A 26,913-nucleotide genomic window follows, 5' to 3' on the forward strand; every position below is an offset into this window, starting at 1 on the left:
TTCCTTAGGCTGTAAATTGTAATTTTTTATGATTTATAATAGTCTTTTAAAGTTTTTTGAAAAACCGCGAAAAGTGAACCGTAAAGTAGTGAGGGAACACTACCTCACAACCTCTCAGGATGCCTGCCACAGATGTAGGCGAAACGTCAGGCGAGAATACTTCTGGAACATGGCCATACAGCCCGGAAAACACAACCCAGCGATTCCGGCCATGAAAGCCTTCCACAACACATTCTCAGGTCTCTGCCCGATTTGGGTCTTCAAGATCTCACTTTGAGAGTTTACTGTGGCCACGTGAGGACTGAAAGCAACACGAACAGCGGCGTCCCCTGATTGGCTGGATCGAGCCTGTCGCCCTCAGTCGCGGAAGGACGGCCCACTTCGCGAGTGCGCATGCGGATTCCTTCCCCGGGGAGGGGGGAGTGAGAGCGGGGGCTGACCACCACCAGCGCGCATGCGTGAGCGAGCGCGAGAGAGGCTCGTCTAGCAAATCTCAGCGCAGAAGGAAGGAAGAAGTAGAAGAGACTGACGGGAGGCGGGGATGGGAGGAGGAGCTGCCGCCTCTCGCCCGGGGCCTCAGGAAGGAGCTGCGTGAAGCGGGCACCTGAGGCCAGAGCCTTGGAATGAGGCGGCGGCGACGGAGGCGCCGACGGAGGTGGTCGTTGTGAGGGAAGGAAAGAGGAAAGGAAAGGGGCCGGCGAAGGGGAGCCTCCTCACTCCGGCGCCGAGATGGGTGAGGAAGGGGGCGCGCGCCTGAGGGAAGCGGGGCCTGCTGACGTCACGGGGTCAGGAAGTGGGAGGGGGCGGGGGAGGCCTGAAATAAAAAATAAGGGGGGGGGGGGGGGCGAGGCTCCTGAAAGACCAGGAGAGGAAGCACCGTCGAGTCGTGGTGGGGACACCTTTATCGGGAATGTTTGGAGCCAGAAGAGTTTAACTTTATTTTGTTTCTCTTGGGGATGGGATCCAAGTCTAAACATGACATGCGTATGATACCATGTCAAGCATGGGCAAATTTCAGCCCCCAGGGTGTTTTGAACTGTTGGGAATTGTGGAAGTTGAAATCCAAAACATCTGGAGGGCCGAAGTTTGCTAATGCATGATTTTTTTTCAGTCTGTTTTTATTGTAAACACAGGTAGAATAGTATCAAAATCCATCACCATTTCAAAATACTTATCAAATGTTATTTTCTTAGTAATGTTAACCTTGCTGATTCCACCTTTATCTCCCACTTGTGTCTATCGGTATTTCACCCCTCCCCCCACCCTCTGGGAACAGCACTTTCCTTCATTCAGATATTATTTAATTGATCAGTCGTAAAAAGAGAATGGTTCAGTTCTTTATACAGTAGAGTCTCGCTTATCCAACGTTCTGGATTATCCAGCGCATTTTTGTAGTCAATGTTTTCAATAAATCGTGATATTTTGCTGCTAAATTCGTAAATACAGTAATTACAACATAACTTTACTGAGTATTGAACTACTTTTTCTGACAAATTTGCATAACATGATATTTTGGCGCTTAATTTGTAAAATCATAACCTAATTTGATGTTTAATAGACTTTTCCTTAACCCCTCCTTATTATCCAACATATTTGCTCATCCAACGTTCTGCCGGCCTGTTTATGTTGGATAAGTGAGACTCTACTGTATTTTCCTTTGACTTTAGCTATCAATCCCATTTCAGATCCCAGTTCTTTTTTATTCAGCCTGATATATATTTGGTTCTCCTTTCAAGGATGTAATCCTGTAGCATAAAGTCAGCTAGGTATCCATACCATTATTTAACTTCCCACTTTCTTTGCTCTTTCCAACCCAAGGCTACAGTTGCTTGGGCAGCAACTATCATATAATTATAGTATAATATTATTTAAAAGATATTATTATCGTTATTATATTTATACCACACACTTTGTCTCTGACATTCTCCCCCCCCCCCCCAGATGTATGATGGGAAGTTGCTGCCAATTGCGAAAGCAATAAGATTGAACACTGAAAGCCACCAACTGTGTAGCTATTAGCCTCCTAGTAGACTCAAATCAAGAACCACCACTCCTGTAAATGTTCCTCTATCAACAGCAAGAATTTCCGCAGGGGCAGAAAACAGTGGCAAACCAAGAATGGGCAACTTGGAAGTCCCTGAACAGACTCAACATTGGAGTTGGAAGATCAAAAGACAAGCTGGCTAAATGTCACTACCTAGAACAGGCACAGGCAAACTTCAGCCCTCCAGTTATTTTGGACAGTTAGGAATTGTGGGAGTTGAAGTCCAAAACACCTGGAGGGCTGAGTTTTGCCCATGCCTGATATTATTATATTTATACCCCACTTTATCTCTGGCATCTACTTTTGAGGTGGTTGTATGAGAATTTTTGCTGCACTGGACCAGTCCTCTCTCTCTGTACCTGTGCTGTTGTAGGGGGAGAGTCACTAGTGAATGTAAAAAGTTACAAGCGAGTTATTGCTGAAGTGTCCTAGATTTTGCCGGCATCAGGAATGAATGTGTCCTTTGCTTAGGGAGTTGGCTAGGACATATAAGAAGTGTTAGGCCCCTTCCACACTGCTCCTATATTCCAGGTTCTGATCCCAGATTATCTGTTTATCCCAGGTTATCTAGCAGTGGGGACTCATATAATCAGTTTAAAGCAGATAATCTGGGATCAGATCCTGGGATGTAGGGCAGTGTGGAAGGGGCCTAAGTAAATGCCTTCTGATCTTCCCATAGGATGTTGGGAAGACTTCAAGGCAGATCAAGTTTGTTTCATTTTTGTGAGAATCCCAATATCTACCAACCAGAACAAGATGCAGAATAGAGAGAATTAAAGAACAGGGTGTTGTCGAAGGCTTTCCTGGCCAGAATCACTGGGTTGCTGCGAGTTTTCCGGGCTATGTGGCGATGTTCCAGAAGCATTCTCTCCTGACATTTTGCTGTCATCTATGGCAGGCATCCTCAGTGTCTCTTGGAACAGTTTCTCCCCATAGAGATGTTCAGTGTGTTGTTGAAGATTTTCATGGCAGGAATCACTGGGTTGCCTGCCAAAGACATTCCACAGATGTATATACACCCCACTTGCTTCATTCCCAACAGACCTCTGAATAAACCTCTGAAGATGCCTGCCATAGATGTGGGCAAAACGTCAGGAGTGAATGCTTCTGAAACATGGTCATACAGCCTGGAAAACTCACAGCAACCCAAAGACTAGAGAACATATGAACCACTGATTTGACTCATAGTTGTTTCATACAAAAGGTTACTCCTTATTACCCAAAGCTTCCTTCAACAATTTGATCTACATGTGGGAAAATCAGGGGGTGGGTTATTGTTAGAAACAGCAGGAATTTTTTATGTACTGAATATTTCCCAGTAGATTCTGATTTGTTTCTTGACCACCTCTTGCTCTACAATTTGTAGTGGATGGAGGGAGCTCTACACATTTGGATGTGAGTTTTGTGTGCAGTTACCCTAAAGGCTTTCCGCTTCATTTTCTTTTGTGTTCACATTGTAAGTGGAGTTACATCTAGTTGAAAGAAGTATTTGACTTCTTCTCTGTGTTTGTTCCTTTTGCAATAAAAAGCTTTCAGGTAAGATGCTAAAACTCCCGATGCTTTGCAGAGGTTGGTGTAGTATTGTTTAGCTTGACTGTTTAATACTAGGAACAACCTGAGCCTTGAGATATGGTATGCATTATTAAACAGTCTAACTGTAGTAAAATATGTACACTGGAGATGGCAATAATCCAAAAATGGGAGATAAAAGGTCAGAGCACAGAGTTAAATGTAAACTCAAATAGTCGTGGCCCTTTGCAGTCACACTATGAGTGATGCTCTCTGCTTCCAAATATGAAAAAGAAAACCAACCCAAACATGATTTCTGAAGAAAACCAAGTGACTTTGAAAACTTCTACAAATAGGTGTCAGCCCTTGCATCTGTAATCTTCAATTAGTATTGAAGATACAGTTCATCAGGTTTAAACCATATAATAGAAATAAAACCTTCATTCCCTTATCCTTAGCAAATAGCTCAAAAGTAATGACCTGATAGCATATATCCTTATACAAGAAGGTGGTCCTCATTGCCCTTAATGAAGCACAGACTCAAACCTATTTTAGATTAGGGTGGTGACCTCTCAATTCCATGTTCTTCAGGAGAAAATTACAGTATGTTCTCAAAGTGTCTTCAGTCAAAGTAGCTCACAGAGCATTTCACTGGTATCTGTAGTAAGACAATGCATTATCAGGTGGAATATCTTCTAAAAGATGTGTCACAAAAGTGAAATAAGAGAGAAAGAAAAAAGAACTCATTAATCTTACCATGTTCAGCTGGAAATGGTTTCTGTAAATTGCCAGCTAGGTAGGACTGAGTTAAAGTGCAATGAGTATTTATTTATTTATTTATTGTATCAGAAGTGAAACCGAGGATACAGTTGTAATGTACAGTAGAGTCTCACTTATCCAACAGTCGCTTATCCAACGTTCTGGATTATCCAACACATTTTTGTAGTCAATGTTTTCAATACATTGTGATATTTTGGTGCTAAATTCGTAAATACAGTAATTACTACGTAGCATTCCTGCATATTGAATTACTTTTTCTGTCAAATTTGTTGTATAACATGTTGTTTTGGTGCTTAATTTGTAAAATCATAACCTAATTTGATGTTTAATAGGCTTCTCCTTAATCCCTCCTTATTATCCAACATATTTGCTTATCCAACGTTCTGCCGGCCCATTTATGTTGGATAAGTGAGACTCTACTGTATTTAGAAACACAAAGTTAAAAACTTGACATTATATTAAATATCCTTTGACCAGAATCTGGCCACTTGGAGTGCCTCTGGTGTCGCTGTGAGAAGGTCTTCCATTGTGCATGTGGCAGGGTTCAGAATGCAGTAAGTGGTCTGTGTGGGGTCTCTTCCCCACATTTGCATGTCATGGACTCCACTTTGTAGCTCCGTTTCTGAAGATTGGCTCTGCACCTCGTGGTGCCAGAGTGCAGTCTGTTCAGTGCCTTCCATGTCACCCAGTCTTCTGCATGCCCAGGAGAGAGTCCCTCATCTGGTCTCAGCCATGGATTAAAGTTCCGAGATTTAGTCTGCCACTTTTGGACTCTAGCTTGGTGAGGTGTTCCTGCGAGTATCTCTGTAGATCTTAGAAAGCTATTTCTTGATTTAAGGCATTGGCGTGCTGGCTGATATCCGAACGGGATGAGCAGTAAATGTCATCGCCTTGGTCCTTTCATTGTCGGCTGCTACTTCCCGGAGGATGGCAGGTGGTGCAATGCCAGCTAAACAGTGGTGTAGGGCGTATTCATCCTGTAATAATGCGGCATGTCCCATTAAGAGCCACATCCACTGTTTTAACATGTTGAGATGTGTTCCACACTGGGCATGCATACTCAGCAGCAGAGTAGCAAAGCACAAGGGCAGATGTCTTCACTGTATCTGGTTGTGATCCCCAGGTTGTGCCAGCCAGCTTTCGTATGATATTGTTTCTAGCACCCACTTTTTGCTTGATATTCAAGCAGTGCTTCTTGTAGGTCAGAGCATGATCCAGGGTAACTCCCAGGTATTTTGGTGTGTGCAGTGCTCCAGTAGGATATCTTCCCAGGTAATCCTCAGAGCTCAATATCCTTGTCTCTTCTTAAAATGAAAAGCACACGTCTGCATTTTAAATGGATTAGGGATCAGTTGGTTTTCCCTGTAATAGGAAGTAAAAACACCTAAAGTTTCGAAGAGCTTCTGTTTAACCATTTCAAAGCTCCCTCTTGAGCGGTGATGGCATGATCGTCAGCATAAATCATCTGTGCAATGAGTGGTCCCCCTGCAGAGATGATGGAATGGTGCTGCTTCTTTGCCGTGTAGCCTCAGAGATATATCCAGCTAACAGGTTTTTTTAGTCTATTCCATGTTCCAGCTAGGAACTTGCATTGGGGATAGGATGGTGGTAGTACCATCCACTGTATTCTTCTGGATCTCTTAGAGGCATTTGATACCTTCAATCATGATTTCTTTCTTTCGGACTCAAAATTAACAATAAAAGCATAGATTTTTGTTCATCCTGGGGGGTCAGTGTCGTCATTTCCTACTGATGGGTGTCTTTAAGGTAAACTGATTAGGATTTTTCTTGGCAAAAATTGTTCAAAGCAAGGTTTCCATCTCCTTCCTTAGAGACCACTGATGTGAACCATTTTGGATTTGGGAACATTTTGGATTTTTGGAATTCCAAATACTCAGCCTATACCTAGAATTAATGCAGTTTAACCATGGAATTCTGGGAAATGTAGTTTGGTGAGTCACCAGCACTCTTTGGCAGAGAAGGCTAAAGACGTAGTATTACAAGTTCAAGTGGTGTCACACTGTATGAATTACATAGCGTAGTTGCAAAAGATTTATAGTGTGGGACATAGTCCCAAAGGTTTCTCCTAAAGGCTAAGGGAGAGTGACTTCCGTAAAGTTACCCAGTGGCTTTTCATGCCCCTCATGTAAATTGGTTGATTTGTGTGAGTTGCATAACTTTCTATCAGAAAAATATATTCACCAAACCTCTAGAAACTTAGTTTGCTCACACTAGCCCTCCTTCCTACCTTATATATCAATGATGTCATGTGCATACCGTAGTATCAAATGAAAGGAATCTTTGTAACTATCCAAAATCTTTGCCTTCAGCAGGTGTTATAAATGTATTCATTAATATTTGGGGTGATTCCATATGAGAACCTTTATCTTGCAATTGACATGACTCTTTAATATGATTTTATTGGGAAAGGGGGCCCAGATTTGTATTCTGTTTGTCTCATTTCTTTATCTTCCCAAAGCTGCTTCTATGTTCTTCTTTTAAAAAAATAGTTAAATAAGAAAAAATAGAATAACTGCACATTTAGAACTGTCAATTTGGAAGTATGTTTAACTATGGGTCCTTCCTCACTACCTCTATATCCCAGGATCTGATCCCAGGTTATCTAGCAGTAGGGATTCATTCCAGTTTAAAGCAGATAATCTGGGATCAGATCCTGGGATAAAGGGTTGTGTGGAAGGGCCCTATGTATATGGCTCCAGTTGCAAACCAGATTTCTTCTATTATATTATTGAGATCCTTGGCAAAATCTCATCATTGCCCTTGTCTAAGGGGAACCCATGCAATATTTTGAAAATAGCTACCGTGTCATGGAAATTCCCTTTGCATCAACAGTCACATGGATTGTATAACTGCCACTCTTATTAACTGTGGTGATAACCTTCTGTGGTGTCAGACTGGAGGATCATGTGCATTGCTTCATGAACAATTGGTCACCTGTTCATTGAACACGTTCCTCCAGTCTGACACCTTGTACATTGTAATCAAAAATTTCTAGCATCTTTCTGTTGCTACTGTACTTTGTATTGCAACACCAAATCTCTTCACATGCCTATAAGAGCATCTTGGAAAAACAACACTATATCTCATCAGGTCATAGAAGCACCACTGCATTTTTGTAGTGCATTGGTATCACTATCAATCATGTATTACTAAACTTAGTAGTGAAAATTGTTATGGATCCATAATTATTTTTATTTACATTATTTTTATTCCAAGATAGGTGCTCAAGGCAGCTAGTTACCAGTTTGTTTTCCGCTTGCCCCTGTGTAAAAAAATCAGATTAGGTATTTTATGCTATGGGAAAGTAATAAATATCAAGGTGCCAGTTTTAGCCATGTACATTACATTATAATGAACAGCCCCATTTTCAGAGGAAGAAGAAAATAGATAATCCCACTCCAAAACTGGTTTGTATGGAAACATGCGCACTGTTCCCCAGCAAGTTCCAGTTCCCCTGTGTACGTTTAGATTTTACTGGGTTTCTTTAAAAAAAAATTCATTAGTTAGCACACAATACTGTCCCCAATAATTCCTCTTAATACTGGCAGTTCTGGCAATGCAACATTTTTGTAAGATTTCTATGTAATCAGAGGTGCCAGTTTAGTGTACTAGTTTGAGCATTGGACAAAGCATCTGGAGTACAAGGTTTAAATCCCTGCTTAGCCACGGAAACACACAAGGTAACCTTGGGCATGTCAAGTTCTCTCAGCTTCAGAGGACAGCAAATGCGAAAGCCTCTGAAAAAATCTTGCCAAGAAAACCACACAGTTCACCTTAGGGTCTCTATAAATCAGAAATACCTTAAAGGCACACAACAACAGCAACACCTAGATAATCAGAACTTCTGTACCTTTTGATTGATGTTTTTGGATATGGGGTTGTTGTATGTTTTCCGGGCTGTATGGCCATGTTTTTATCTCCTGACATTTCACCCACATCTATGGCAGGCATCCTCAGAGGTTGTGAGGTATGGAGAAACTCAGCAAGGAAGGTTTATATATATCTATGGAAAGTCCAGGGTGAGAAGAACTCCTTGTCAGTTGGAGGCCAGTGTGAATGTTGTAGTAATCACCTAAATTAGCATTGAATAGCTTCATCTCCTGGCTTCTTCCTGCCTAGGGGCATCCTTTGTTCAGAGTCGTCAGCTGCCCCTGGTTCCCATGTCTGGAGCTCCTCTGTTTTCAGAGTGTTGCTTCTTATTTACTGTTCTAATTTTTCAGTTTGTTTAATACTGGTAGCCAGATGTTGTTCATTTTTCATGGTTTCCTCCTTTCTGTTGAAGTTGTCCACATGCTTGTGAATTTCAATGGCTTCTCTGTGTAGTCTGACATGATAGTTGTTGGTGTGGTCAAGCATTTCTGTGTTCTCAGGTAATAGACTGTGTCCAGGTTGGTTCATCAAGTGCTCTTCTATGGCTGATTTCTCTGGTTGAGTTAGTCTGCAGTGCCTTTCATGTTCTTTGACTCGTGTTTGGGCGCTGCATTTAGTGGTCCCTATGTAGACTTGTCCACAGCTGCATGGTATACGGTAGACTCCTGCCATACATCAAGGGAACCACTGACTGCATAGGCAAACTGATGAAGAAACACAACCTACAAACTATCTCACAACCTCTGAGGATGCCTCGCATAGATGTGGGCGAAACGTCAGGAGAGAGTACTTCTAGAACATGGCCATACAGCCCGGAAAACATACAACAACCCTGTCATCCCGGCCATGAAAGCCTTCGACAACATATTTTTTGTTATGGTCTCTTGGACTTAAACCTACTCTCAAGCAGAGAACGCTTCTGTTGGGTGAGATGTTGGCATATATCTGAATAGGTTCTCCTGGATTTGTCTGTTTAGTTGTAGACAAAACTGGCCAAAAGGACATTTCACAAATTTTAATTTGTCTTCCAGTTTGACCCTTAATATACAGGTTAGACCTGGCTTCAGTTACTTATGTGAAATTCCCATTGGTATGGAATGTGGCTGCTTGAATGATGGTGAAGGTCAAAAAACATTACTTCAATTCTGTTCCATCCACACTTGCAGCAAATATAATTCCAAGTTAAAGTGTTGAGCTTAGCCTTTCAAGCCCAAAACAACTTGGGACCAGGATATTTCAAGGACTGCGTAACCGATTATAATTCATGTGAAAATCTAAAACTTAAATCTTTTTCAAGATAACATGAGTGAGGTTTGTTAGGTTTTGTACACAAGAGAAACTGTGTACTTGATTGTGACTCTAAAAATAATTTCCTGTTAACATTTACATTGTTGTGTGCTGCATGTCATTTCTGACTTGTGGTGACCCTGTGGCAACCTTATCACAGGTATAACATGATTTGTTCACAGGGGGTTGCCTTTACTTCCTTTGAGGCTGAGAGAATGTGGCTTGCCCAGGATCACTCAGTGAGGTTTCTTAGCTGAACAGGAACTTAAACATTTATTTGCAGACAACTTTTAGTAAGAATTTGAGTAGATGTGTTGTTTGAAACACCCCTGTTTACATACCATTTGTTTCTGGTGATTTATTTTTCCCTGGTACTTCCCTGGTGCTGCATCTACTTCATCTTTGGGTTCATCTTCAAATCATTCTTCCTTGAATGAATCAGTTGTTCTTTCATCTCATATAGTTATTCAGTTTATTATTTCCATTATATTTTGATTGTGCAGTGTATTACCTGCTGATCATAGATTATCCCCACTCTTGATTTAAATTTCCCTTTGATTTCTCAAATCTTGTGGAAGTAGTCTCTTTGCATTATTTGTTATTACCTTTCTTGCACGTAAGTCATTGAACAGTTATGTTCAGGATTCTGTTCCTATTTCTATCTGTTCTTGTCTCTCCTTAACTTCCTGACTCCAGTCCATAGTTCTTTTGGCTCTTGGTCAGTTAGAGCTAATAGCATAAATCTATTTCTGATATTATTTTTAAATTCTCCTGGGATGTTTTGGCACAATGATTGATTTGGCGTTTCTCTTTAGCTTTAATTTGTGGTCTGTACCACAATTTCCTCCTGGTGTTGTTTTTGCAGAGATAATGGGGCTTTTTCACATTTTGCTTTTAGATTTGTAGTCTATTTGATTTCTATACTAATCACTTGAATCCTTGCTCAGCCATGGGCGCGTCACAGTCTCTCGGCCTCAGAGGAAGGCAAAGGGAAATCTTTTCTGAACAAATCTTGCCAAGAAAACTCTGTGATAGCATCATTTTAGGATTGTTATAAGTCAGAAAGAACTTGAAGACAACAACATCAGGCAATATTCATTAGCAGCATTTCCACTGTCAGCTAATCCTCTGGCCTCACAGGAACACATAATCCTACCACCATAGAAAGGTATCAACATACATACACAGATAATTCAGCATTTGCTTTGCAACTAATGTTGGTAGAATATTTTCCCTTAATCTCTTTTCTGGAATATTGTGTCCAGTTCTGGGCACCACAATTTAAGAGTAATATTGACAAGCTGGACCAGGCATGGGCAAACTTCAGCCCTTCAAGTGTTTTGGACTTCAACTCCCACAATTCTTGAGTCCCCCTTGAGGTAGAGAAAAGAGGGATATAAATAAGGTAAAAAAAATCGGCATATTAGGAATTGTGGGAGTTGAAGTCCAAAACACCTGGAGGGCCAAAGTTTGCACATGCCTGAGCTGGACCATGTCCAGAGGAGGGGGACTTAAACAATTAAAGGTCTGGACACCATGCCCTATGAGGAGCGGCTTAAAGAGCTGGGGATGTTTAGACTACAGAAGAAAAGGTTGAGAGATGACATGATGGCCATGTTTAAATATTTGAAAGGATGTCAATACGGAAAAGTGAGCAGGCTTGTTTTCTGCTGCCCTGGAGACTAGAACTCAGAACAGTGGGTTCAAATTACAGGAAAGGAGATTCCACCGGAACATTGGGAAGAAGTTCCTGGCCGTACAAACTGTTCAACAGTGGAACTCACTGCCTTGGAGGAAGCCTCTTCTTTAGAGGCTTTTAAATAGAGGTTGGATGGCCATATGTTGGGGATGCTTTGATTGTCCTTTTCTTGCATGGCAGAATGGGATTGGACTGGATGGCCCATGTGGTCTCCGCCAATTCTGTGATTCTATGATTCTAATATTTTGTAAGAATGTATGAGCAGAGTATGTCTGAATCATTTTGCATGGATGTTGGTCATTATAAAGCTGTCCCTTTTAAAGTGTTCATGAAGTTTTAAAACCGTAACTTCCTAGTTTTCCAAAGCAGCCTACTGAAAATTTATTGTAGCTGCTTAAATTTATTATATGCTGCAGCCCTCATGGCTGAAGGTAATTTGAACTGATGAATAAGGCAAACATAAAAATTTCAGTTAAAATTCCATTTAGACAGTTCAAGTACATAATTACAGCAGTCTTACAAATAAGCACATTTTAACCAATTCACCCTCCTTCTAGTACCTCTTTGTTGCAGGGTGGCTTTTGACTTTAAAACTTGCCTTGACATCTGGAACGTATTTTATGATTCAACCTTTTCAGTGCATATCTCCAGGTATTCATTTTTGTCAAACAAATCTATAATATGAGGTTTTAGCACAAAACGTATGAATAATATATTACTGCAGCTTGGTCTTAAGATTCTGTGACTGCAAAATATATTTATTGTCAGTGGCTTACTAATACTGTACAGAATATAGTATTATGATCTTAATCCCAGAAGCATCATGAAAATAACCATTGCCCCACTGTGCCTGCTACCTAAACTTGGGGAACACGGTAAAGTCCAATTAATATCTCAGATTTAAGCAGTTTTAAGGAGGTTTTCCATGTACTTTTCTATACTCTAAAATATTTACTTGTGACAGAAAATGAAACGTTTTGCCCAGTTTTCTTATGTAGTGCATTGGTCTACAGACTTCCTGTTTCACAATTTTGTAAATGTTACTACTCTTGGTTTTGTATTTTTGTTAGTTTGTAGTCTTGCTATTAAAATTATTTCTAAATCTTAAGGAAAATAAATATTTGACACAAAGCAATAACTTTCCTTGTATGTACGAATTTCTTTTTATCAATGATTATAAAGTGGAGTGTGGCTTTTAAAACATGAAAAGCATTTCCTGAACATCGTTCAAGCACAAAGCAGAACTGTTTCCCCCAGACCTACTGGAGACCTTGCAAAACTGCCTCTGTACTGTTAGCAGCAGCCAATCCTTCATTTGCATTCACTACTGGGTCTAATTCAGTGTCCCAAAGACTTGTTCGAAAAACTGAATTTGATGTATGGCTTTTAGGGAGTTACATGAAGTATATATCCTATTTCTGACCAACACAAGAAAATGTACAGAAATATTTTTGGAGATGCAGTTTGGTGGCTATGCAGGTCTTAATTTTAGGTGAATACAAAACAGAAGTGAACATATCAGCAATCAAGTGAGCATCAAGCTAGTAAACGTAATTCTTTTTAAGGAAAAAAAATAGCTTCAGTTGTTGTTGTTTTTGGTCTCTACTATAAGTACCACATTTATTTACCATATAAGCATTTTTTTCGGGAAAAAATCATTTTATTGAAACATTTTAAAAGTTACATTAAAAGTTAAAACAGAGAATTTAGATAAGAAGTATAGAATAGAAACAAAAAATGCCAAGAAAAAGAAAGAAATCAGAAATAAACATTAAAAAGAAAAATAGAAAAAAAGAAAGAAAAGTAGTTGACTTGTGATCTATATTCATTTAGCTACAAGGAATAACATAGGCATCACCCTTCAGGTTTTTTTTAATGTTAATTCTTTTCCCAAGCAAGAATACTTCGAATTAGTCTTCAAAACTTAAAATTGGTAAATCCCTTTTCTTCTTCATGCAAAAAGTCAATAAAAGGTTTCCAATGTCTCTTCCTTTAATTAGCAGGTAAGTTTATCCATCTCTGCCAAATCCATGATTTTTATCATTCAGTCTTCTGTGGTTAGTGCTGCTATGTGTAGAGGAATCTGGGTCATATATCTATCTACCATATAGTTAGTCCAAATTAAAAAGGTTTTAACTGGATATTTCCCCCCAAAATTATATGGATAATTTATGGATTTGACTCCAGTATTTCTTGTCCACCACATATGGTAAAAAGACCCCACCTGTTTGAAAACCTCACAAAACATTTTAGAAAGCTTTGCAGGACCCTTTTATCATTAGTACATCATTTTATAGAAAATCTCTTTCAAATTATAACATAATGTGAATTTAACCCTTTAGTCCACATTTTCTCCCATTGATCCAACATTATATTGTGCCCAACATTTTGTGTCCACTTTGTCATACATTCTTTAATTTGCCTGTTTATTGTTTCCCATTTTTGTTAAACATCTTATACATCTTGGCAACTAAATGTTTATTATTAGTACACAATTGTAACTCAAATTCTGATTTGAGACCAAATAATTGCTTGTATTGCCTACATCTCTCCCTTAACTATAAATAAGAAAACTACTGAAAACCAAAACTCTCTGTAATCAATTATTATTTTGTTTTAAATGTATTCTTCTTGTACATTTTATAGAAGGTCTTGATAGGTTAACCATTTCATCTTGCCTTAAGTCTCTTTTCTATACAGTTCTTCTTGAGCAGGTACCCACATTGACATATTTGGCATAAGTTTCATCTATATCTCTCCCATATTCATAAAAAACATGTCTAACATAATGATTTTAAAGTCCATATTCACTTTCATTTTGTCATTCCATATGTAACCATGCCAGCCATATCTCAAATTGTGTCCCTGCAGTTCCAACATCTTAGTATTACTCAATATTATATAGTATTTTATCTAAATTAAACAGCAAATAAAGTTTCAGATCAGGTGCACCTACCGGTAGTTCAACACGTTCTTTTGCATCTTGTAATACCTTAAATTTAATTCTTGGCTTCTTCCTTTGCTATACAATTATATATAATATAATGTATATAATATTTTGCCAATGTTTGAATGGTTTACCTTTCACTGTTACAGACATTGTTTAGAAAAGAAACAATCATTGGCAGTACATTTATTTTTGTCACAGAGTCTGCCCAACAGTGATAATTGTAACTTATCCTACTATAGTTCTTTTTAAGATATCCATCCATAAGATTTCATGGTTATTTTGGAACAGTAGACAATTTTTATTTATTAAAGTGATACCAAAATACTTCACTTTTTAAATCTATTTTAAAACCCGTTACATCCGACAAATTTTCCTGATCTTTTATATCTTTGTCATTAAAACTTTCAATTTAGCCAGTGATACATACTTGTCCCTTAAAACTCTAAAGGCATCAGTTCCCTTCTGACCTTGGAAGCTAAGCAGGAATAGTCCTGGGTTAGTACTTGGATGGAAGACTACCAACAAATACCAGGTGCTGTAGGATATATTACAGAGAAAGGAACTGGCAAAGCCACCTCTGAGTGGTCTTTAACTATTAAAACTCTTATGAACTTCATGGGGTTATCCTAAGGTGACTTGTGACTTTAGGGAAACTGAGCTAGTAGTGGGGAATGTCCAAGTCTTTTGTTTGTATGCTTTAGAATGGAAGACTATACTGAGAGGCAGATTGACCTGATTGTGCCAACCCATGTATTGAATATATGTCAAGTCATTATCTAAGATGACCTTAGATTTAATAAAAGTGAACATTTATACCTCAAAATTAGTAAGGTTTTTCATAAATCTGGAGGTGACTTTATCATTCTATAAATATTTTATGCTAAAAAGGTAAAATAGGATTACTGTTGTTGTTTTTGAGTTTTCCAATTGTGTTTCACTGTGTACCATAGGAAGTAGTAATTTGATTTAGGTCATCTTTGCCCAGCAATAAATTCCACCAAGTTGATTGTAGTTATTTCTTTATAAATTTATAGCTTCATTGTTGATAAGGATATTTGTGACTAAAACCAGGTTCTGGCCGCCAACTAGAAGCAATAAAAACCTAGTGAGAAGACATTTATCAAAGTTCTTTTTATTTAGTGGGTCTACTTTAACTTGATCTAACAACTGGAGTTTGCCTTTGCTTCAGTCTTGCTCTTTTGGAGAGCCAATTGTTGGCAGGATGTCATTTGGTATATTTGCAAAGAATTTAAAATATCTTAAGTGTATATGTGAGCACAAGTTTTAAAAAACACGGGCAAACTTCTTCTCACTCTTAAAGAAGGTTGGACACTCACAGGAATTCCTTACTTTTTATTGCAGATGAACAGGAGGCCCTGAATTCTATCATGAAGGATTTGGTTGCACTCCAGATGAGCCGACGTCCCAGATTATCTGGTTTTGATAGCATGAAGCACAAAGACTGCCATTCCAACAGACAGGTAGTATGTGCCTCATAACTTTGGCTTTGCCCATTTTAAAATATTTGGCTGTTGCTAATCTAATATGACAAGCCAACTGGGTTTTATTGTCTGTTGTAGAAATGCTATTTGGAATTTTTTCTTATTTACCTTACACTACTAAAGAACCAAGAAGTATTAAGAGGACGGTACCAGGCACTGGTTTTCTGTGTGTGGTCCTTGTATCTAGAAATCCGAATGTTTGCTTTTGATTGTCTTGTTTTTTTATTTGACATGCCTTTTGTAGTTGCTCAGAATTAATAAAGTATTGTGGAGTGTTACCCAGCCAACCCATGGGGGGTGCATGAGATTCACATCTTAACAATTGTTGACAGATGACCATCCAGTCTCTTTAAAAAGACACAACAAAAGAGAATTCATCATCTTCTAATTTGTCCAATGCCTTTCACTTTGCTTCTCTTTTCTTTCTGTCATCAAGAAAAGGACCAGGTAGGAAAGAACTACTTCCTATTAAATGGAAAGGTTTCCAAGAAGGGAACCTTTCTAAGGTTTCTTGTTCTGCCTTCACAGCAAGGGCTGTTGGCTGCTTCTGCTTGCAATTGAAATTTTATGAAGTCTTTGTCCCTAAATATCCATCCTCTTGTTGCTCCTGCTTCATCTTACTTTACTTTCATCTGTTGTTCTGTATTTGCTTTTTTTTAGCACTCCTATCTAAAAGAAATTGCAAACACAGAACACAAACATAGGAAAGGATATCACTGAGTCTAGAATTAGCTGTTCCTCTCACTTTCATTTGTGCTGCTTCTACAGTAGGGGAAACTACAAGTGGCAGCCGCATCATGTTTTTTAGAGTGACACACCTCATCCTCCTATACCAGTTCTGTCCCTCATGCCTAGTTCCCCTGCTCCTTCATCTTTTGTCTGCTGGGTTTTTTAATGGGAGGAAAAGGAGCTGATTTAAGAGATTGTCCTTTTCTTGTTTTATTTTCTTCTCTGTTCCAAATGCATGATATTCAGGTTATTATTGTTATTATGTACTGTCACATCTTCTGTTGTTATAATGCTACGAATAAGAAACATCCCAAAATCTCAGTCTTCGGCAGCCTTCCTTAGATCCTCATTACTAATTCACTGTCAGTTAGGCTTAGTCACATTTGTCTGTTTTTTATATGTTCTTTAATTTCTGCAGGGATATTTTTCAGATATATTTTGCCACTGTGGTTGATACAAGTGTCTTTCATACTACACAGTTTTATAGCACTTTGATCCCACATTAACTGCCATGGCTGCATCCTATGGAATCTTGGGGTTTTGTAGTTTGGCAAGGGGTATTAAAGTTCTGTGGCAGAGAATTCTAAATATTTCATGAAATAACAAATCCCAGTGTTCCTTAGGATGCAGCCATGGATGTTAATGTGGGATAAAAGTACTGAAACTGTGTAGTATGAAAGATGTTTTTCTTTAGCTTTATGCTAATTTTGAATCTGGCGGTTCCTGTCTGTTCCCGATCATGTTTTTTTCAAAGATAAGAGCTTTTACAATCATCTGCTTCCTAGTATGTGCATTTGATTTCTATATATTGGCCAACTGGTGATGCCCATGTCTGAAATCATCTGTTTAATTTACTTGAAGAATATGTTTACAATAAATAAATTGTTGGGCAGTCATATGTACGAGATATTTAAAACTCTGTGTGCTGTTGGTTCTGTCTGTGTGCTTTGGGCCTACTCATTCTTTTTCTAAAGTTCCCCAAGGTACTCAACATCTTAGAGGGGAAAAAATAATGTTCATGGCAGATTTGTTCATGGATCACCTGGTGTTGCGTTCTGTAAATGGCCTTTAGGGTCTTAAACTACAGAGATTTATGGTTTAAATTGATCTGAGAAAGTGAAGCCCGTCAGATGCGTTTGGCTACAACTCCCCACAATCTTTCTCATTATTTGTGCAGGCTAGGATTGGTGAGAGTTATAATCCAAGAGCATCTGGAAACCTCACTGTGCTCACCCATAATTTCAGTGTTGGGGCATTTGTCAACATTTATGCCTTTCATTTGTGTGGAGGGTTTCTCAATGAATTCTATATTCAAGTTGTGCTAGAAACAATAGAGAAGAATTCTCCTACTAGCATTTACTAATTTTAGGCCTTTCCCAGAGACACTTGCCTGGTGCCAGTTTTGACTTTCTGATGCCTTGCAATCCCTTTTTCAAATAATTTGTCTGTACTTTCCAATGCATTTAATGCTAATCAATCAAGTTTTTTAAAAAAGACAAAATGAAAGTATTTTGTCTTTTTTAACTTGATTGAATAGCATGGCTACCTTTTGCGGCTATCTTATGTCTCCTCGAGAATCTGGTGGTAAAATGTGGTCTATAAATAAAAACCTAAAAAAATCAGAGGAAGAAAATAGGTCAGATAATTTTCAGCATAATGCTGGAGACATTAAGCCTTCACTGCCAATTTTCCTGCCCTTTGTTTAGAAAGTAACCTCATTTATAAATGTCATCTTGTTTTTTTTTCCCCCATTCAAGAAAAAACATAGTACAAACAACCCAGGTGTCCTGAACAACCCTACAATAACAAATCAATGCACTCGTACAGGAGAGGACAAAAGAGCTCAGGTAAGCTGACTTGGTATTGTCAATCAGAAATCAAGACATCAATGTAAATTTGATATAGAAAAGACAATTTATGATGATGTTCTGCTAGTGTAAGGGAGTCATTCATTTTCATCAAGGGTCACATCAGCCTTATGGTTGCCTTCAAAGGGCTGTTGAATCCATGGACAGAGAATCTGTGGATACTGGGGGCCAACTATAATTTTTTTTTATATAGTGGCTCCTGCTCTTTAGTTTTTATCCAGTTTGGGTCCCCAGATGTTAATTGATCAATAACTCCCATCACTTTCGATTATCTGTTAGTGGCATTCAATAGTAGTAGATGACGGTAATTAAAATTTAACTGGAGACTTTTTCAAACAAGCACATGTGATGTGTGAAAAGGAAACTCTGGGTCTTTCTTGATTAAACAAATGCAGGATTACCAGGGTTATAGTTCACATCATGAGAAATGTGGAGGTAACTGATTGGTTAATTTTTACCTTTGAAAAGGACACATACAGCTTCAAGTGGTATATTTAACACCAAATGTAGTTCAGGTCACAATTCATACCATTGTGTATCTTTCCTTAAAAATGCCTAAATGTATCAAATCTTAGCTTAGTTTTGGCAATAAATCTTTATATTGTTGGAAATGTATATTGCATTATAACTGCTAAAGGGAATTAGCATTTTTGTATGGTGCAGTTAATAATTGCTTCCACTATAACTAAGCCACCATTCATGCTATCAATACAGAATTTACATGTTTCTTGTTTCTAACAAAATAAGAATATATGAATATAAACATAAGAATAAGAATAAGAATATAAACATCTATGCCTAGCCATAGAATCAGTAAAATAGCAGCACAAATAACAGTATAAATAGGTGAAAGCTGGACATCACCTGATGAAGCTCAGTATACAGATTATATTATATCATTTTAAAAACATTATGCTCAGCTAATTGAGTTTCTTGTATCAGATATTACTTTTGGGATTCAAAATAAATAAGGACATGGCATAAATGATACGCTTTGATATGTCTTTGTCATATCAAAGTCAGATATTAGAACAAATTGGTTAAACCCTTGTGCTAACAGGACTGCTGACCAACAGATCAGCTCTTCAAATCTGGGGAGAGTGGGATGAGCTCCCTCTGTCAGCTCCAATTCTCATGAGGGGACATGTCCTTTAAGATAAATCAGTAGTAAAATAACTACATATTAAACTTTTAAGGATCAATATGAGAAATAGAATTAATCAGATCCCTGGAAAACACAGAAATAGTCTGTAAAGTATTGCTAAATTTGGAAGCAGGGCCCTTTGATCTCAGAGGGATTTATTTCTGTGTAAGCACACAACTGAATTTTCAGTTAATTCCGCTTAAGTCTCATTAATACAGATTGGATTTTAAAAGGACATGAGTGACTTTTTACCATAGTTTCATTGAGATTATGTACAGCTAAATTTGGTCTAGACTATTTCCTCTGCTTCTGTCTGTAAATTGCCATATAGAGGGTCCAAACCGTCAGTTATATTTTATTTTTACAACTGTTAAATATTTACTGCCCTAATTATTTTATTTTACAGTTCCCTGACAATTTTAATAGAAGCAGAATATAGATGATTTCTATATAAATAAATATTTATTAAATGTTTATAGACGAAGACACAAGGGGATTTGTGTGCATTTATGGACATGGCTGGTGGGAATAGATTTTGAAAACAAAGTAAATATTCCACTTGTTATTATTTTTGCAATTGGTTACACTGAACAAAATGGTGTTTTGCAAAAAGAAAGAGGTTTCCTTTTGACAGAAGAAAGATAGAGATGAAATCATTCTCAATATGATACAAAGATGTATACTCTGGAAACATTCTGTGATCATGCCAATGAGGCCTTTGATCGTTTTACTGTAAAATAAACAAAGCGAGTAAAAGCATTCAGCAATTGAATTAACCATATTTTCTTTGGCAGAATGATGTGAGGATAAAGTTTGAATATAATGGGGAAAGGAGGTAAGTTTTTGAGCTTTCTATATATTTCTCAGATTTTTTTCCACTTTGGTTATATAATCTAAATTGCATTTGATTTTGATGAAATTGTTATTTATATTTCGCTGAATGATGACTTCAACATGTGCATCATAATCAGAAAGGCCAGGTTGTTCTCAAAAAGGGTGAAAGAAGTATTTGGTATCATGTAGGATTTCCTCTCATTTACAGTACATAATTCCCTAGGGAAGGATTCCCTTCACGCTCAAACTAACTTTTCTAAAAGCCAAATAGAAGTAATGTGCTTAAACACCTGACAATAATGCCTGTCATTCCAGTTTAATGTATGTATTTCCCCTCCCCAGCCCTGTTTTACACCATCTCTTCTATATCTTCAACGTTTCCTAGTCAGGAACAGCAGTTTTTTATGGGGTGGGGAGATAATTTGGCCTATGAACTTAGTACCATAGAGCAGTGGTTCTCAGCCTTATTTATAAAATTGTAATTTTCTTATCAAGTAAAGGGGTATTGCTTTAATCATACAATATGTATTGCATTGGTTTTACTGTAAGCCTCTTTGAATCTCTTTTTAAAGAGAAAAAGTGGGGTAATCATTATGGAATCATTATGATCAAAATATTATATTATAATAGAAGTGTGCATTAACAGATTAACTTATGTGCCATTTTCTCTAAATTTGAAGGACCTTCATGAGAAAATTCAAGTTATTATTTGATGCAATTTAGTGCTTTAAATCTTGAGTTAATTTTTGCGGTTTATGGCCACAAAATATATTTAAAAGTGGGTCCGTGGTTGAGAACCACTGCCATAGAGCATTGCTTCTTAAACTGCTTCTTAAACCTGGGTTCCCTTTTGTCCCAAGGAATTTTTATGTGACCCCATGTGCATAGGTATATAAAATAGGTATACAATTTACTGATAATAAATCAGCATTTACAAAACTTGCGAAACAGGTGGATTTCCTTTTCATAAAGTACAGCTGAAGCATCTTCTGCAGAGTCCACAGTAAACACTACACAACAAATTGGTGTAAAACTCCAAAACAGCCACTAGATGACGTTCAGAAAACTTTTACTGTTGCCAAATTTTGGGAACCTCAATGTTGAGCCAAGGGGATCCTGTTTAGGGTTGGCACCCACAGTTTAAGAAGTAACATAAAGCAGTGAAAGGAAAAAATGGTTTTTCTTCCTGTCCACTAGCCTTTATCTTAGTCTTTTATAATTGGTATCAGGTGTTTGGATGAGAAAGACAAGTTAAATTTGAAAGCAATTATAATTACACTAGTAAGAATTTCTGCTCAGATATGAAAGACTCATAATTGTAATTAATGTGAAGGTTTTATTTTTGTCTTACATAATTCTGATAAAGAGAAAAGCAGGAAAATTTCTATCACCATTTATTACAAGATGGTGGCAGAAAACAATGTGGTATTTGAAACATTAATTTTATAAATTCACAACACATTATTGTGAGGATATGGTGTAAATATGGAGCCCTGTTTCTCTTTGGGATTATGACAGAAGATGGGTGCAAAGAAGCATAATGGGCACTATATATATATATATAATATATAATATATATATATATATATATATATATATATATATATATATACACACACACACACACACACACACACACACACACACATACACACACACACACACACATCACAATAATATGTACAGTAAACAAACAAAATATTTTAATTCACATACTATATCATGCAGAGAGTGAAGATATATTCACATGAAAATATAAAAGAGGGGTAAAAGGTCTAGAAACCACTGATCTTAAAGAATCATAAAGCAACTATTCCTAAATGAAAATAGTCCTTTTTCTTTGAGACTCAGAGGCCAAGACAATCGAGTAGTTGGAGAACAACAGAGATAGGTGGAGTGAAATAAACCAGAATATCCACATCATGCCATAAGTCAATATCTAAACACAGTGGGATTTTTTTGGACATTAACATTTAAATATAATTATTTAGCATTAACTGTAGAATTTAGTCATTGAGTTCTCAATACAAGCAGCCATAGCCAGGAGATTACTGGCTGTCTTAATACAGTGACAGGATGTCCAATAAAATTGTGAGCTGTCCCAGTAGAAGCAGATGGATGTACTGTTCAAAAGAAGCACAGTGTTTTGGAATCCACAGTGCAGTGGTGATAAACATCCACTGATTTTTGCCATTTTTTGCCTTTTCCTGGTGTGAAGCAGGTGTCTTTGAAATGGCATGGCAGGGGGCTCAGTAGGGTGTGCAGTGTGTGTTTTACATACCCACTGAAATGAAAAGCTCAATTGTATGTAACTGGTAATTATGCAGCTATGTAGTCTTGCTCTCAAAATGCACTGGCTTGATTTCAGCAGAGCTGCCAGATTTAGCCACAAATATTTAAGGGAGGAATGTTCTGTCTAAAAGTACCCAAATGCATTAAGATTTTAAAAACATCAGGTGTGTGTGTGTATGTAGTATGCTCTTTGTCTGTTATGAAGAATTGTGGTATAGTTGTGAGCTTAACTATATTTACCGAGTAATTTGAAGTTGTATTGGCTCCTAATTAACATATAGAAAATGTTGTTGTGGTTTTCTTTTCATAAAAATAAAAAGTAACAGAGATAGTACATCAAAATGATATAGCAATGTTTTAGTGATTTTGCTTTATAACTATTATATAAATGAAGAAGTCATATTACAGAACACACTGCTTAAAATCAAGCTGCTCTTTCACAGTCACAATCTCCATGTATACATGCTCATGTACATGTATGCATATGTGCACAAACACACACAATCTCTTTCTCACTGAACCTGTGTACATCACTCTCCTGCAGTACACAATATTATCCTAAATTGACTCTTGTTCTCTTCCATGTGGACCACTGCATTTGGATACATTAGCCAATAATGTCATCTTGTAGTTTCTATTCTAATTCCTCTGTGGTGACCTATTGTGGCTAGAATTTATTTTTTAACTCCATATAATCTTGGACAGGGTTGTCTGTTTTCTTGTAAAACTACATACATAGGTAAAATATTAAGGAAAGGAGAATAAAACTCCATGTGAGGTTGCCTTTTAAAATCTTATCGAGCATTGCTTGCTCATGGCTTTCTAGCCACGGAAAAGGCTGATCCTGGAAGAAGATGCTGCACTTTTCTAAAAATCTAACTGCTAATCATCTTTATTATTTGAAATAACTTTTCAAGATCTCATTGAAGTATTAGTTTCCATAGTCTCCTTTGTTTATGCCTTCCCCAGCACTTTAATGGGAGAATGGTTTTGTATCATCATCTCCCCGACTGTATCTGATACTACTAGCACTTCTATGGCCCAGTTCTTTTTAGGAGCCAACCCAGGATTTTATCAAGCATGTTTGTTTTATATGATCTTATTTGTTTTATGACTTGCTTTATTGTTGATTGATTTCTTTTATTGTTGTGTTTTATATTGTCTGTTTTGCCTGGGCTTGGCCCCATGTAAGCCGCCCCGAGTCCCCTGGGGAGATGGGGCGGGGTATAAAAATAAAATTATTATTATTATTATTATTATTATTATTATTATTATTATTATTATTATTATTATTATTATTATTATTATGGAGCATGTGCAGTTTATTGCACATCTAAAGGTGTAATCTCTGAACGCTAACTTTTCCAGAGAATTTCTATCACCTGATTGGGATTAGTTTAAAGAGACAATGGTGAAATTATTTGTCTAGTGGTGGAAGGGACAAATTCCATATTACTATACATTATTCAAGAATTTTGGTGTAGTGGTTCTTAAACTCAAGAGAAGTACCCATGTTTGAGTGCAGTCTCTCAACTCTTTTTTGTATGAATTATTGTGCAAAGATAATTTTGTTTGTACAGTTGATGTCTTGCTGTTCCACTTCAGGATTATTCCTTTCACCCGGCCTGTCCGCTATGAAGATGTGCAGCAGAAAGTGAAAACAGCTTTTGGTCAAGTGCTAGATCTCCATTATATGAATAATGAGGTATTTTCACCAGTTGAATTTATGTTAACACCCATAAAATTAATACTTCCCATGTCTGGAGTGAAAATAGTAGAAGTAGTAGTTCCCAATCCTTCTGAATAATCCATAGAAAGATTTGAATAGATCCTGTTTGGAATAGCAGCAGACTTTTCAAATGGAGTGCTAATTATATTAACATAGTTAATAAATAACAACAACAACAACAATAATAATACTTTATTTATATCTCATCCTGTCTCCCCAAGGGGACTCAAAATAAAAATAAAATTAAAGCCATCCCACCTTAGAATTTGCAGTTTGCAAACATGTTTGTGAGTTAAGAATTTCAGCACTTTTATTGGCTGCCTTTTAAAGCACCAGAGAATACTGTAAATTGTAATTTGCATAATTGCAGTCTACAGCATGGAATTAATGCTTCTGACTTAACTGTACAGTTGTTGTAAAGACTGAAGTTTAATAATATAAAGCAACAACTCTGGAGACTTTAAAGTGCTGAAAATGTTAAGTATTATCATACTGATTTCACCTCTTTCCTCCTACGTTTTTAAAATAACATCAAACTCAGAAATAATTGTCTCACTATTGATTCTCTTCGTGCCAGGAATGGTTCAAAATGTAATGTATCTTTATTAATTCAACGTCTGTGTACTTTTTTGCAGTTATCTATTCCCTTGAAAAGTCAAGATGATCTCGACAAGGCAGTAGATCTTTTAGACCGAAGTTCAAATGTGAAAAGCCTTAGAATATTACTGCTTTCTCAGGACAGAAACCATGTGAGTAAGATCAGGCTCATTAGCTACAAACCCTTGTTAAACATAAAGTAGTACAGTCATGCCTATATTACATATGGGGATCTTTTTCAGATCAAAGATCAAATTGACCACAACAAACATCTCAATAATGAATAGACCACACTCCAACAGGCAAAGGGCCACCTCACTGTTGGTGCAGTATAACTACCATATCTGCGGATCTGGATTCAGTTGTCCATGTCTAATAAAACTTGTCCTCTCTAGATATTTTTTAAGTCTACCAGTGCAACTGTGGCATTCTTTGTCCAAAAGTCCTTCATATGAACTGGGCCCACTTTTACCAATGATTTTAATGTGTCCATACGAAGGTTAAAAATGTATCCCCCCTACATATAGGGGTTATACTGTATAGGACTTTTGACGTCATTGCCCAGGCCCTATTTAATAGAACACACTTGCTCCTCCCCACCCCCTATACCAAGCATGGGCAAACCTTTTTGCCTTGGGGCAACATTGCAGGCCCGGCCGGAAGGAAGGAGAGCCGTTTACACGCTGGGCAGAAGGGACCCGCAGGACCCAGGAGGGGGCGGGGCCAGGAGAGGGTAGTGGAGGGCTTGGGTCATCTTCAAGCTGTTCTCCCAGCATAAGAACAGGGCTCCTTGCCCCATCCTTATGCCAGGAGGAGGCCGAGCTAGGTGGTAGCGGGGAGTGCTCCAGAGGGCTCTCAGCCACCACGTACCTACCTTAAGCTGCCTCCCAACATAAGGATGGAACTACTCACACTGTCCTTATGGTGGGAGGAGGGCGAGGCATGCAGTGGCTAAGAGTACTCCAGAGGGCTCTCAGCTACTGCGTGCCTTCCTCCCCAGTGTTTTGGTTTAAGGAGACGGTGCCAAGAGGACAGGGAAAATGAGGAGGGCCTGAGGTAAGTGGCCGGGGGCCGCATCCAGTCCCTGGGCCTTAATGTGCCCGTGCCTGCCCTATACACTCATAGAGGCATTGTGATATTGTGATCAGGTTTCATTGTAATTGGTACAGAATGGCATTGAACAGACAGTTTTGAGTTAGCCCTTCTTTTTCAAGCCATGCCTCTCACAACCCCCTTCCATTTGACAATTAAACCGTCAAAAGCACCATTGACAGGTTTTTCAAGCCTCACACCAGGAAAGAGAGGAAACTCCTATCACTCCAGGTGTTTGGGGCTTTAATTCCCAATAGCTTCAGCCTCTTCGTTTTAGAGTAGACCTGCTGTTAATCAGAGCTGCTTAATAATTTGCTTTCTAAATACTGTAGATTAAGGATGGCAATTCTGTAAATCCTCATAATGTTAATAATGATTCACCTTTAACTGCATGGTTTCACTAATTAAATCATACTTAATACAATTTTTAAAAATCTGAAATATTGAATTATTCTAAATAACCAGGCACTAAGAAATATCAAGGCAGAGATTATTGTTTAGTCCTCCCAAGATGAATTAAGGTTGCCTGCATTTTATCCTAGGCAGTTATTTAAGTGCAAGGTCTATTTAGCACATGGGGGACTTCTATTTTATGTATAAGAATATTCAGATTTAAGGCTATTTCAGTGATAACAAATGGGGAAAATAATTTGCCTTCCCTTTGCAAGTACTATTAGATAAAATTAATAACAATCTGTCTGCTAATGTTGAACCCCTCACACACAAAAAATAGTCCTGAGTTTTGTCTTCCCATGGTTAAATTCCAGGATGTTTTGAATTCAGGATATTTCTCATATAAATTTGAAACCTCATTTTACTGTTAACCTTTTTAAGTCCTTCAGGTTGGTATCCTCCCTAGCTCAAAAGGAATCAAAACCACATCTCCTGTCTGGCAGAACTAATATTTTCCATTGACTGCCATATTGGCTGTAAGAACTTAATACACTATGCTTAATTGCTGTTCAA

The 26,913-nt window shown here is 37.8% G+C and overlaps 1 protein-coding gene across 1 annotated transcript in view; it reads left to right on the plus strand.

The window, feature by feature from the left end:
* The first annotated feature begins 471 nt into the window (after window positions 1–471).
* map3k3 (mitogen-activated protein kinase kinase kinase 3) overlaps window positions 472–26,913 on the plus strand; it is a 53,414-nt gene continuing 26,972 nt past the window's right edge. Inside the window, exons 1-6 of the mRNA XM_003222346.4 lie at window positions 472–733; window positions 15,523–15,641; window positions 18,149–18,238; window positions 20,198–20,238; window positions 24,135–24,234; window positions 24,894–25,007. Coding sequence (XP_003222394.1) covers window positions 730–733; window positions 15,523–15,641; window positions 18,149–18,238; window positions 20,198–20,238; window positions 24,135–24,234; window positions 24,894–25,007 — 468 coding nt within the window. The 5' untranslated portion in view covers window positions 472–729. The remainder of the gene's footprint in view (window positions 734–15,522; window positions 15,642–18,148; window positions 18,239–20,197; window positions 20,239–24,134; window positions 24,235–24,893; window positions 25,008–26,913) is intronic.

Source organism: Anolis carolinensis, chromosome 6 (assembly GCF_035594765.1).
Source record: "Anolis carolinensis isolate JA03-04 chromosome 6, rAnoCar3.1.pri, whole genome shotgun sequence".
NCBI classification, from domain to species: Eukaryota; Metazoa; Chordata; class Lepidosauria; order Squamata; family Dactyloidae; genus Anolis; species Anolis carolinensis.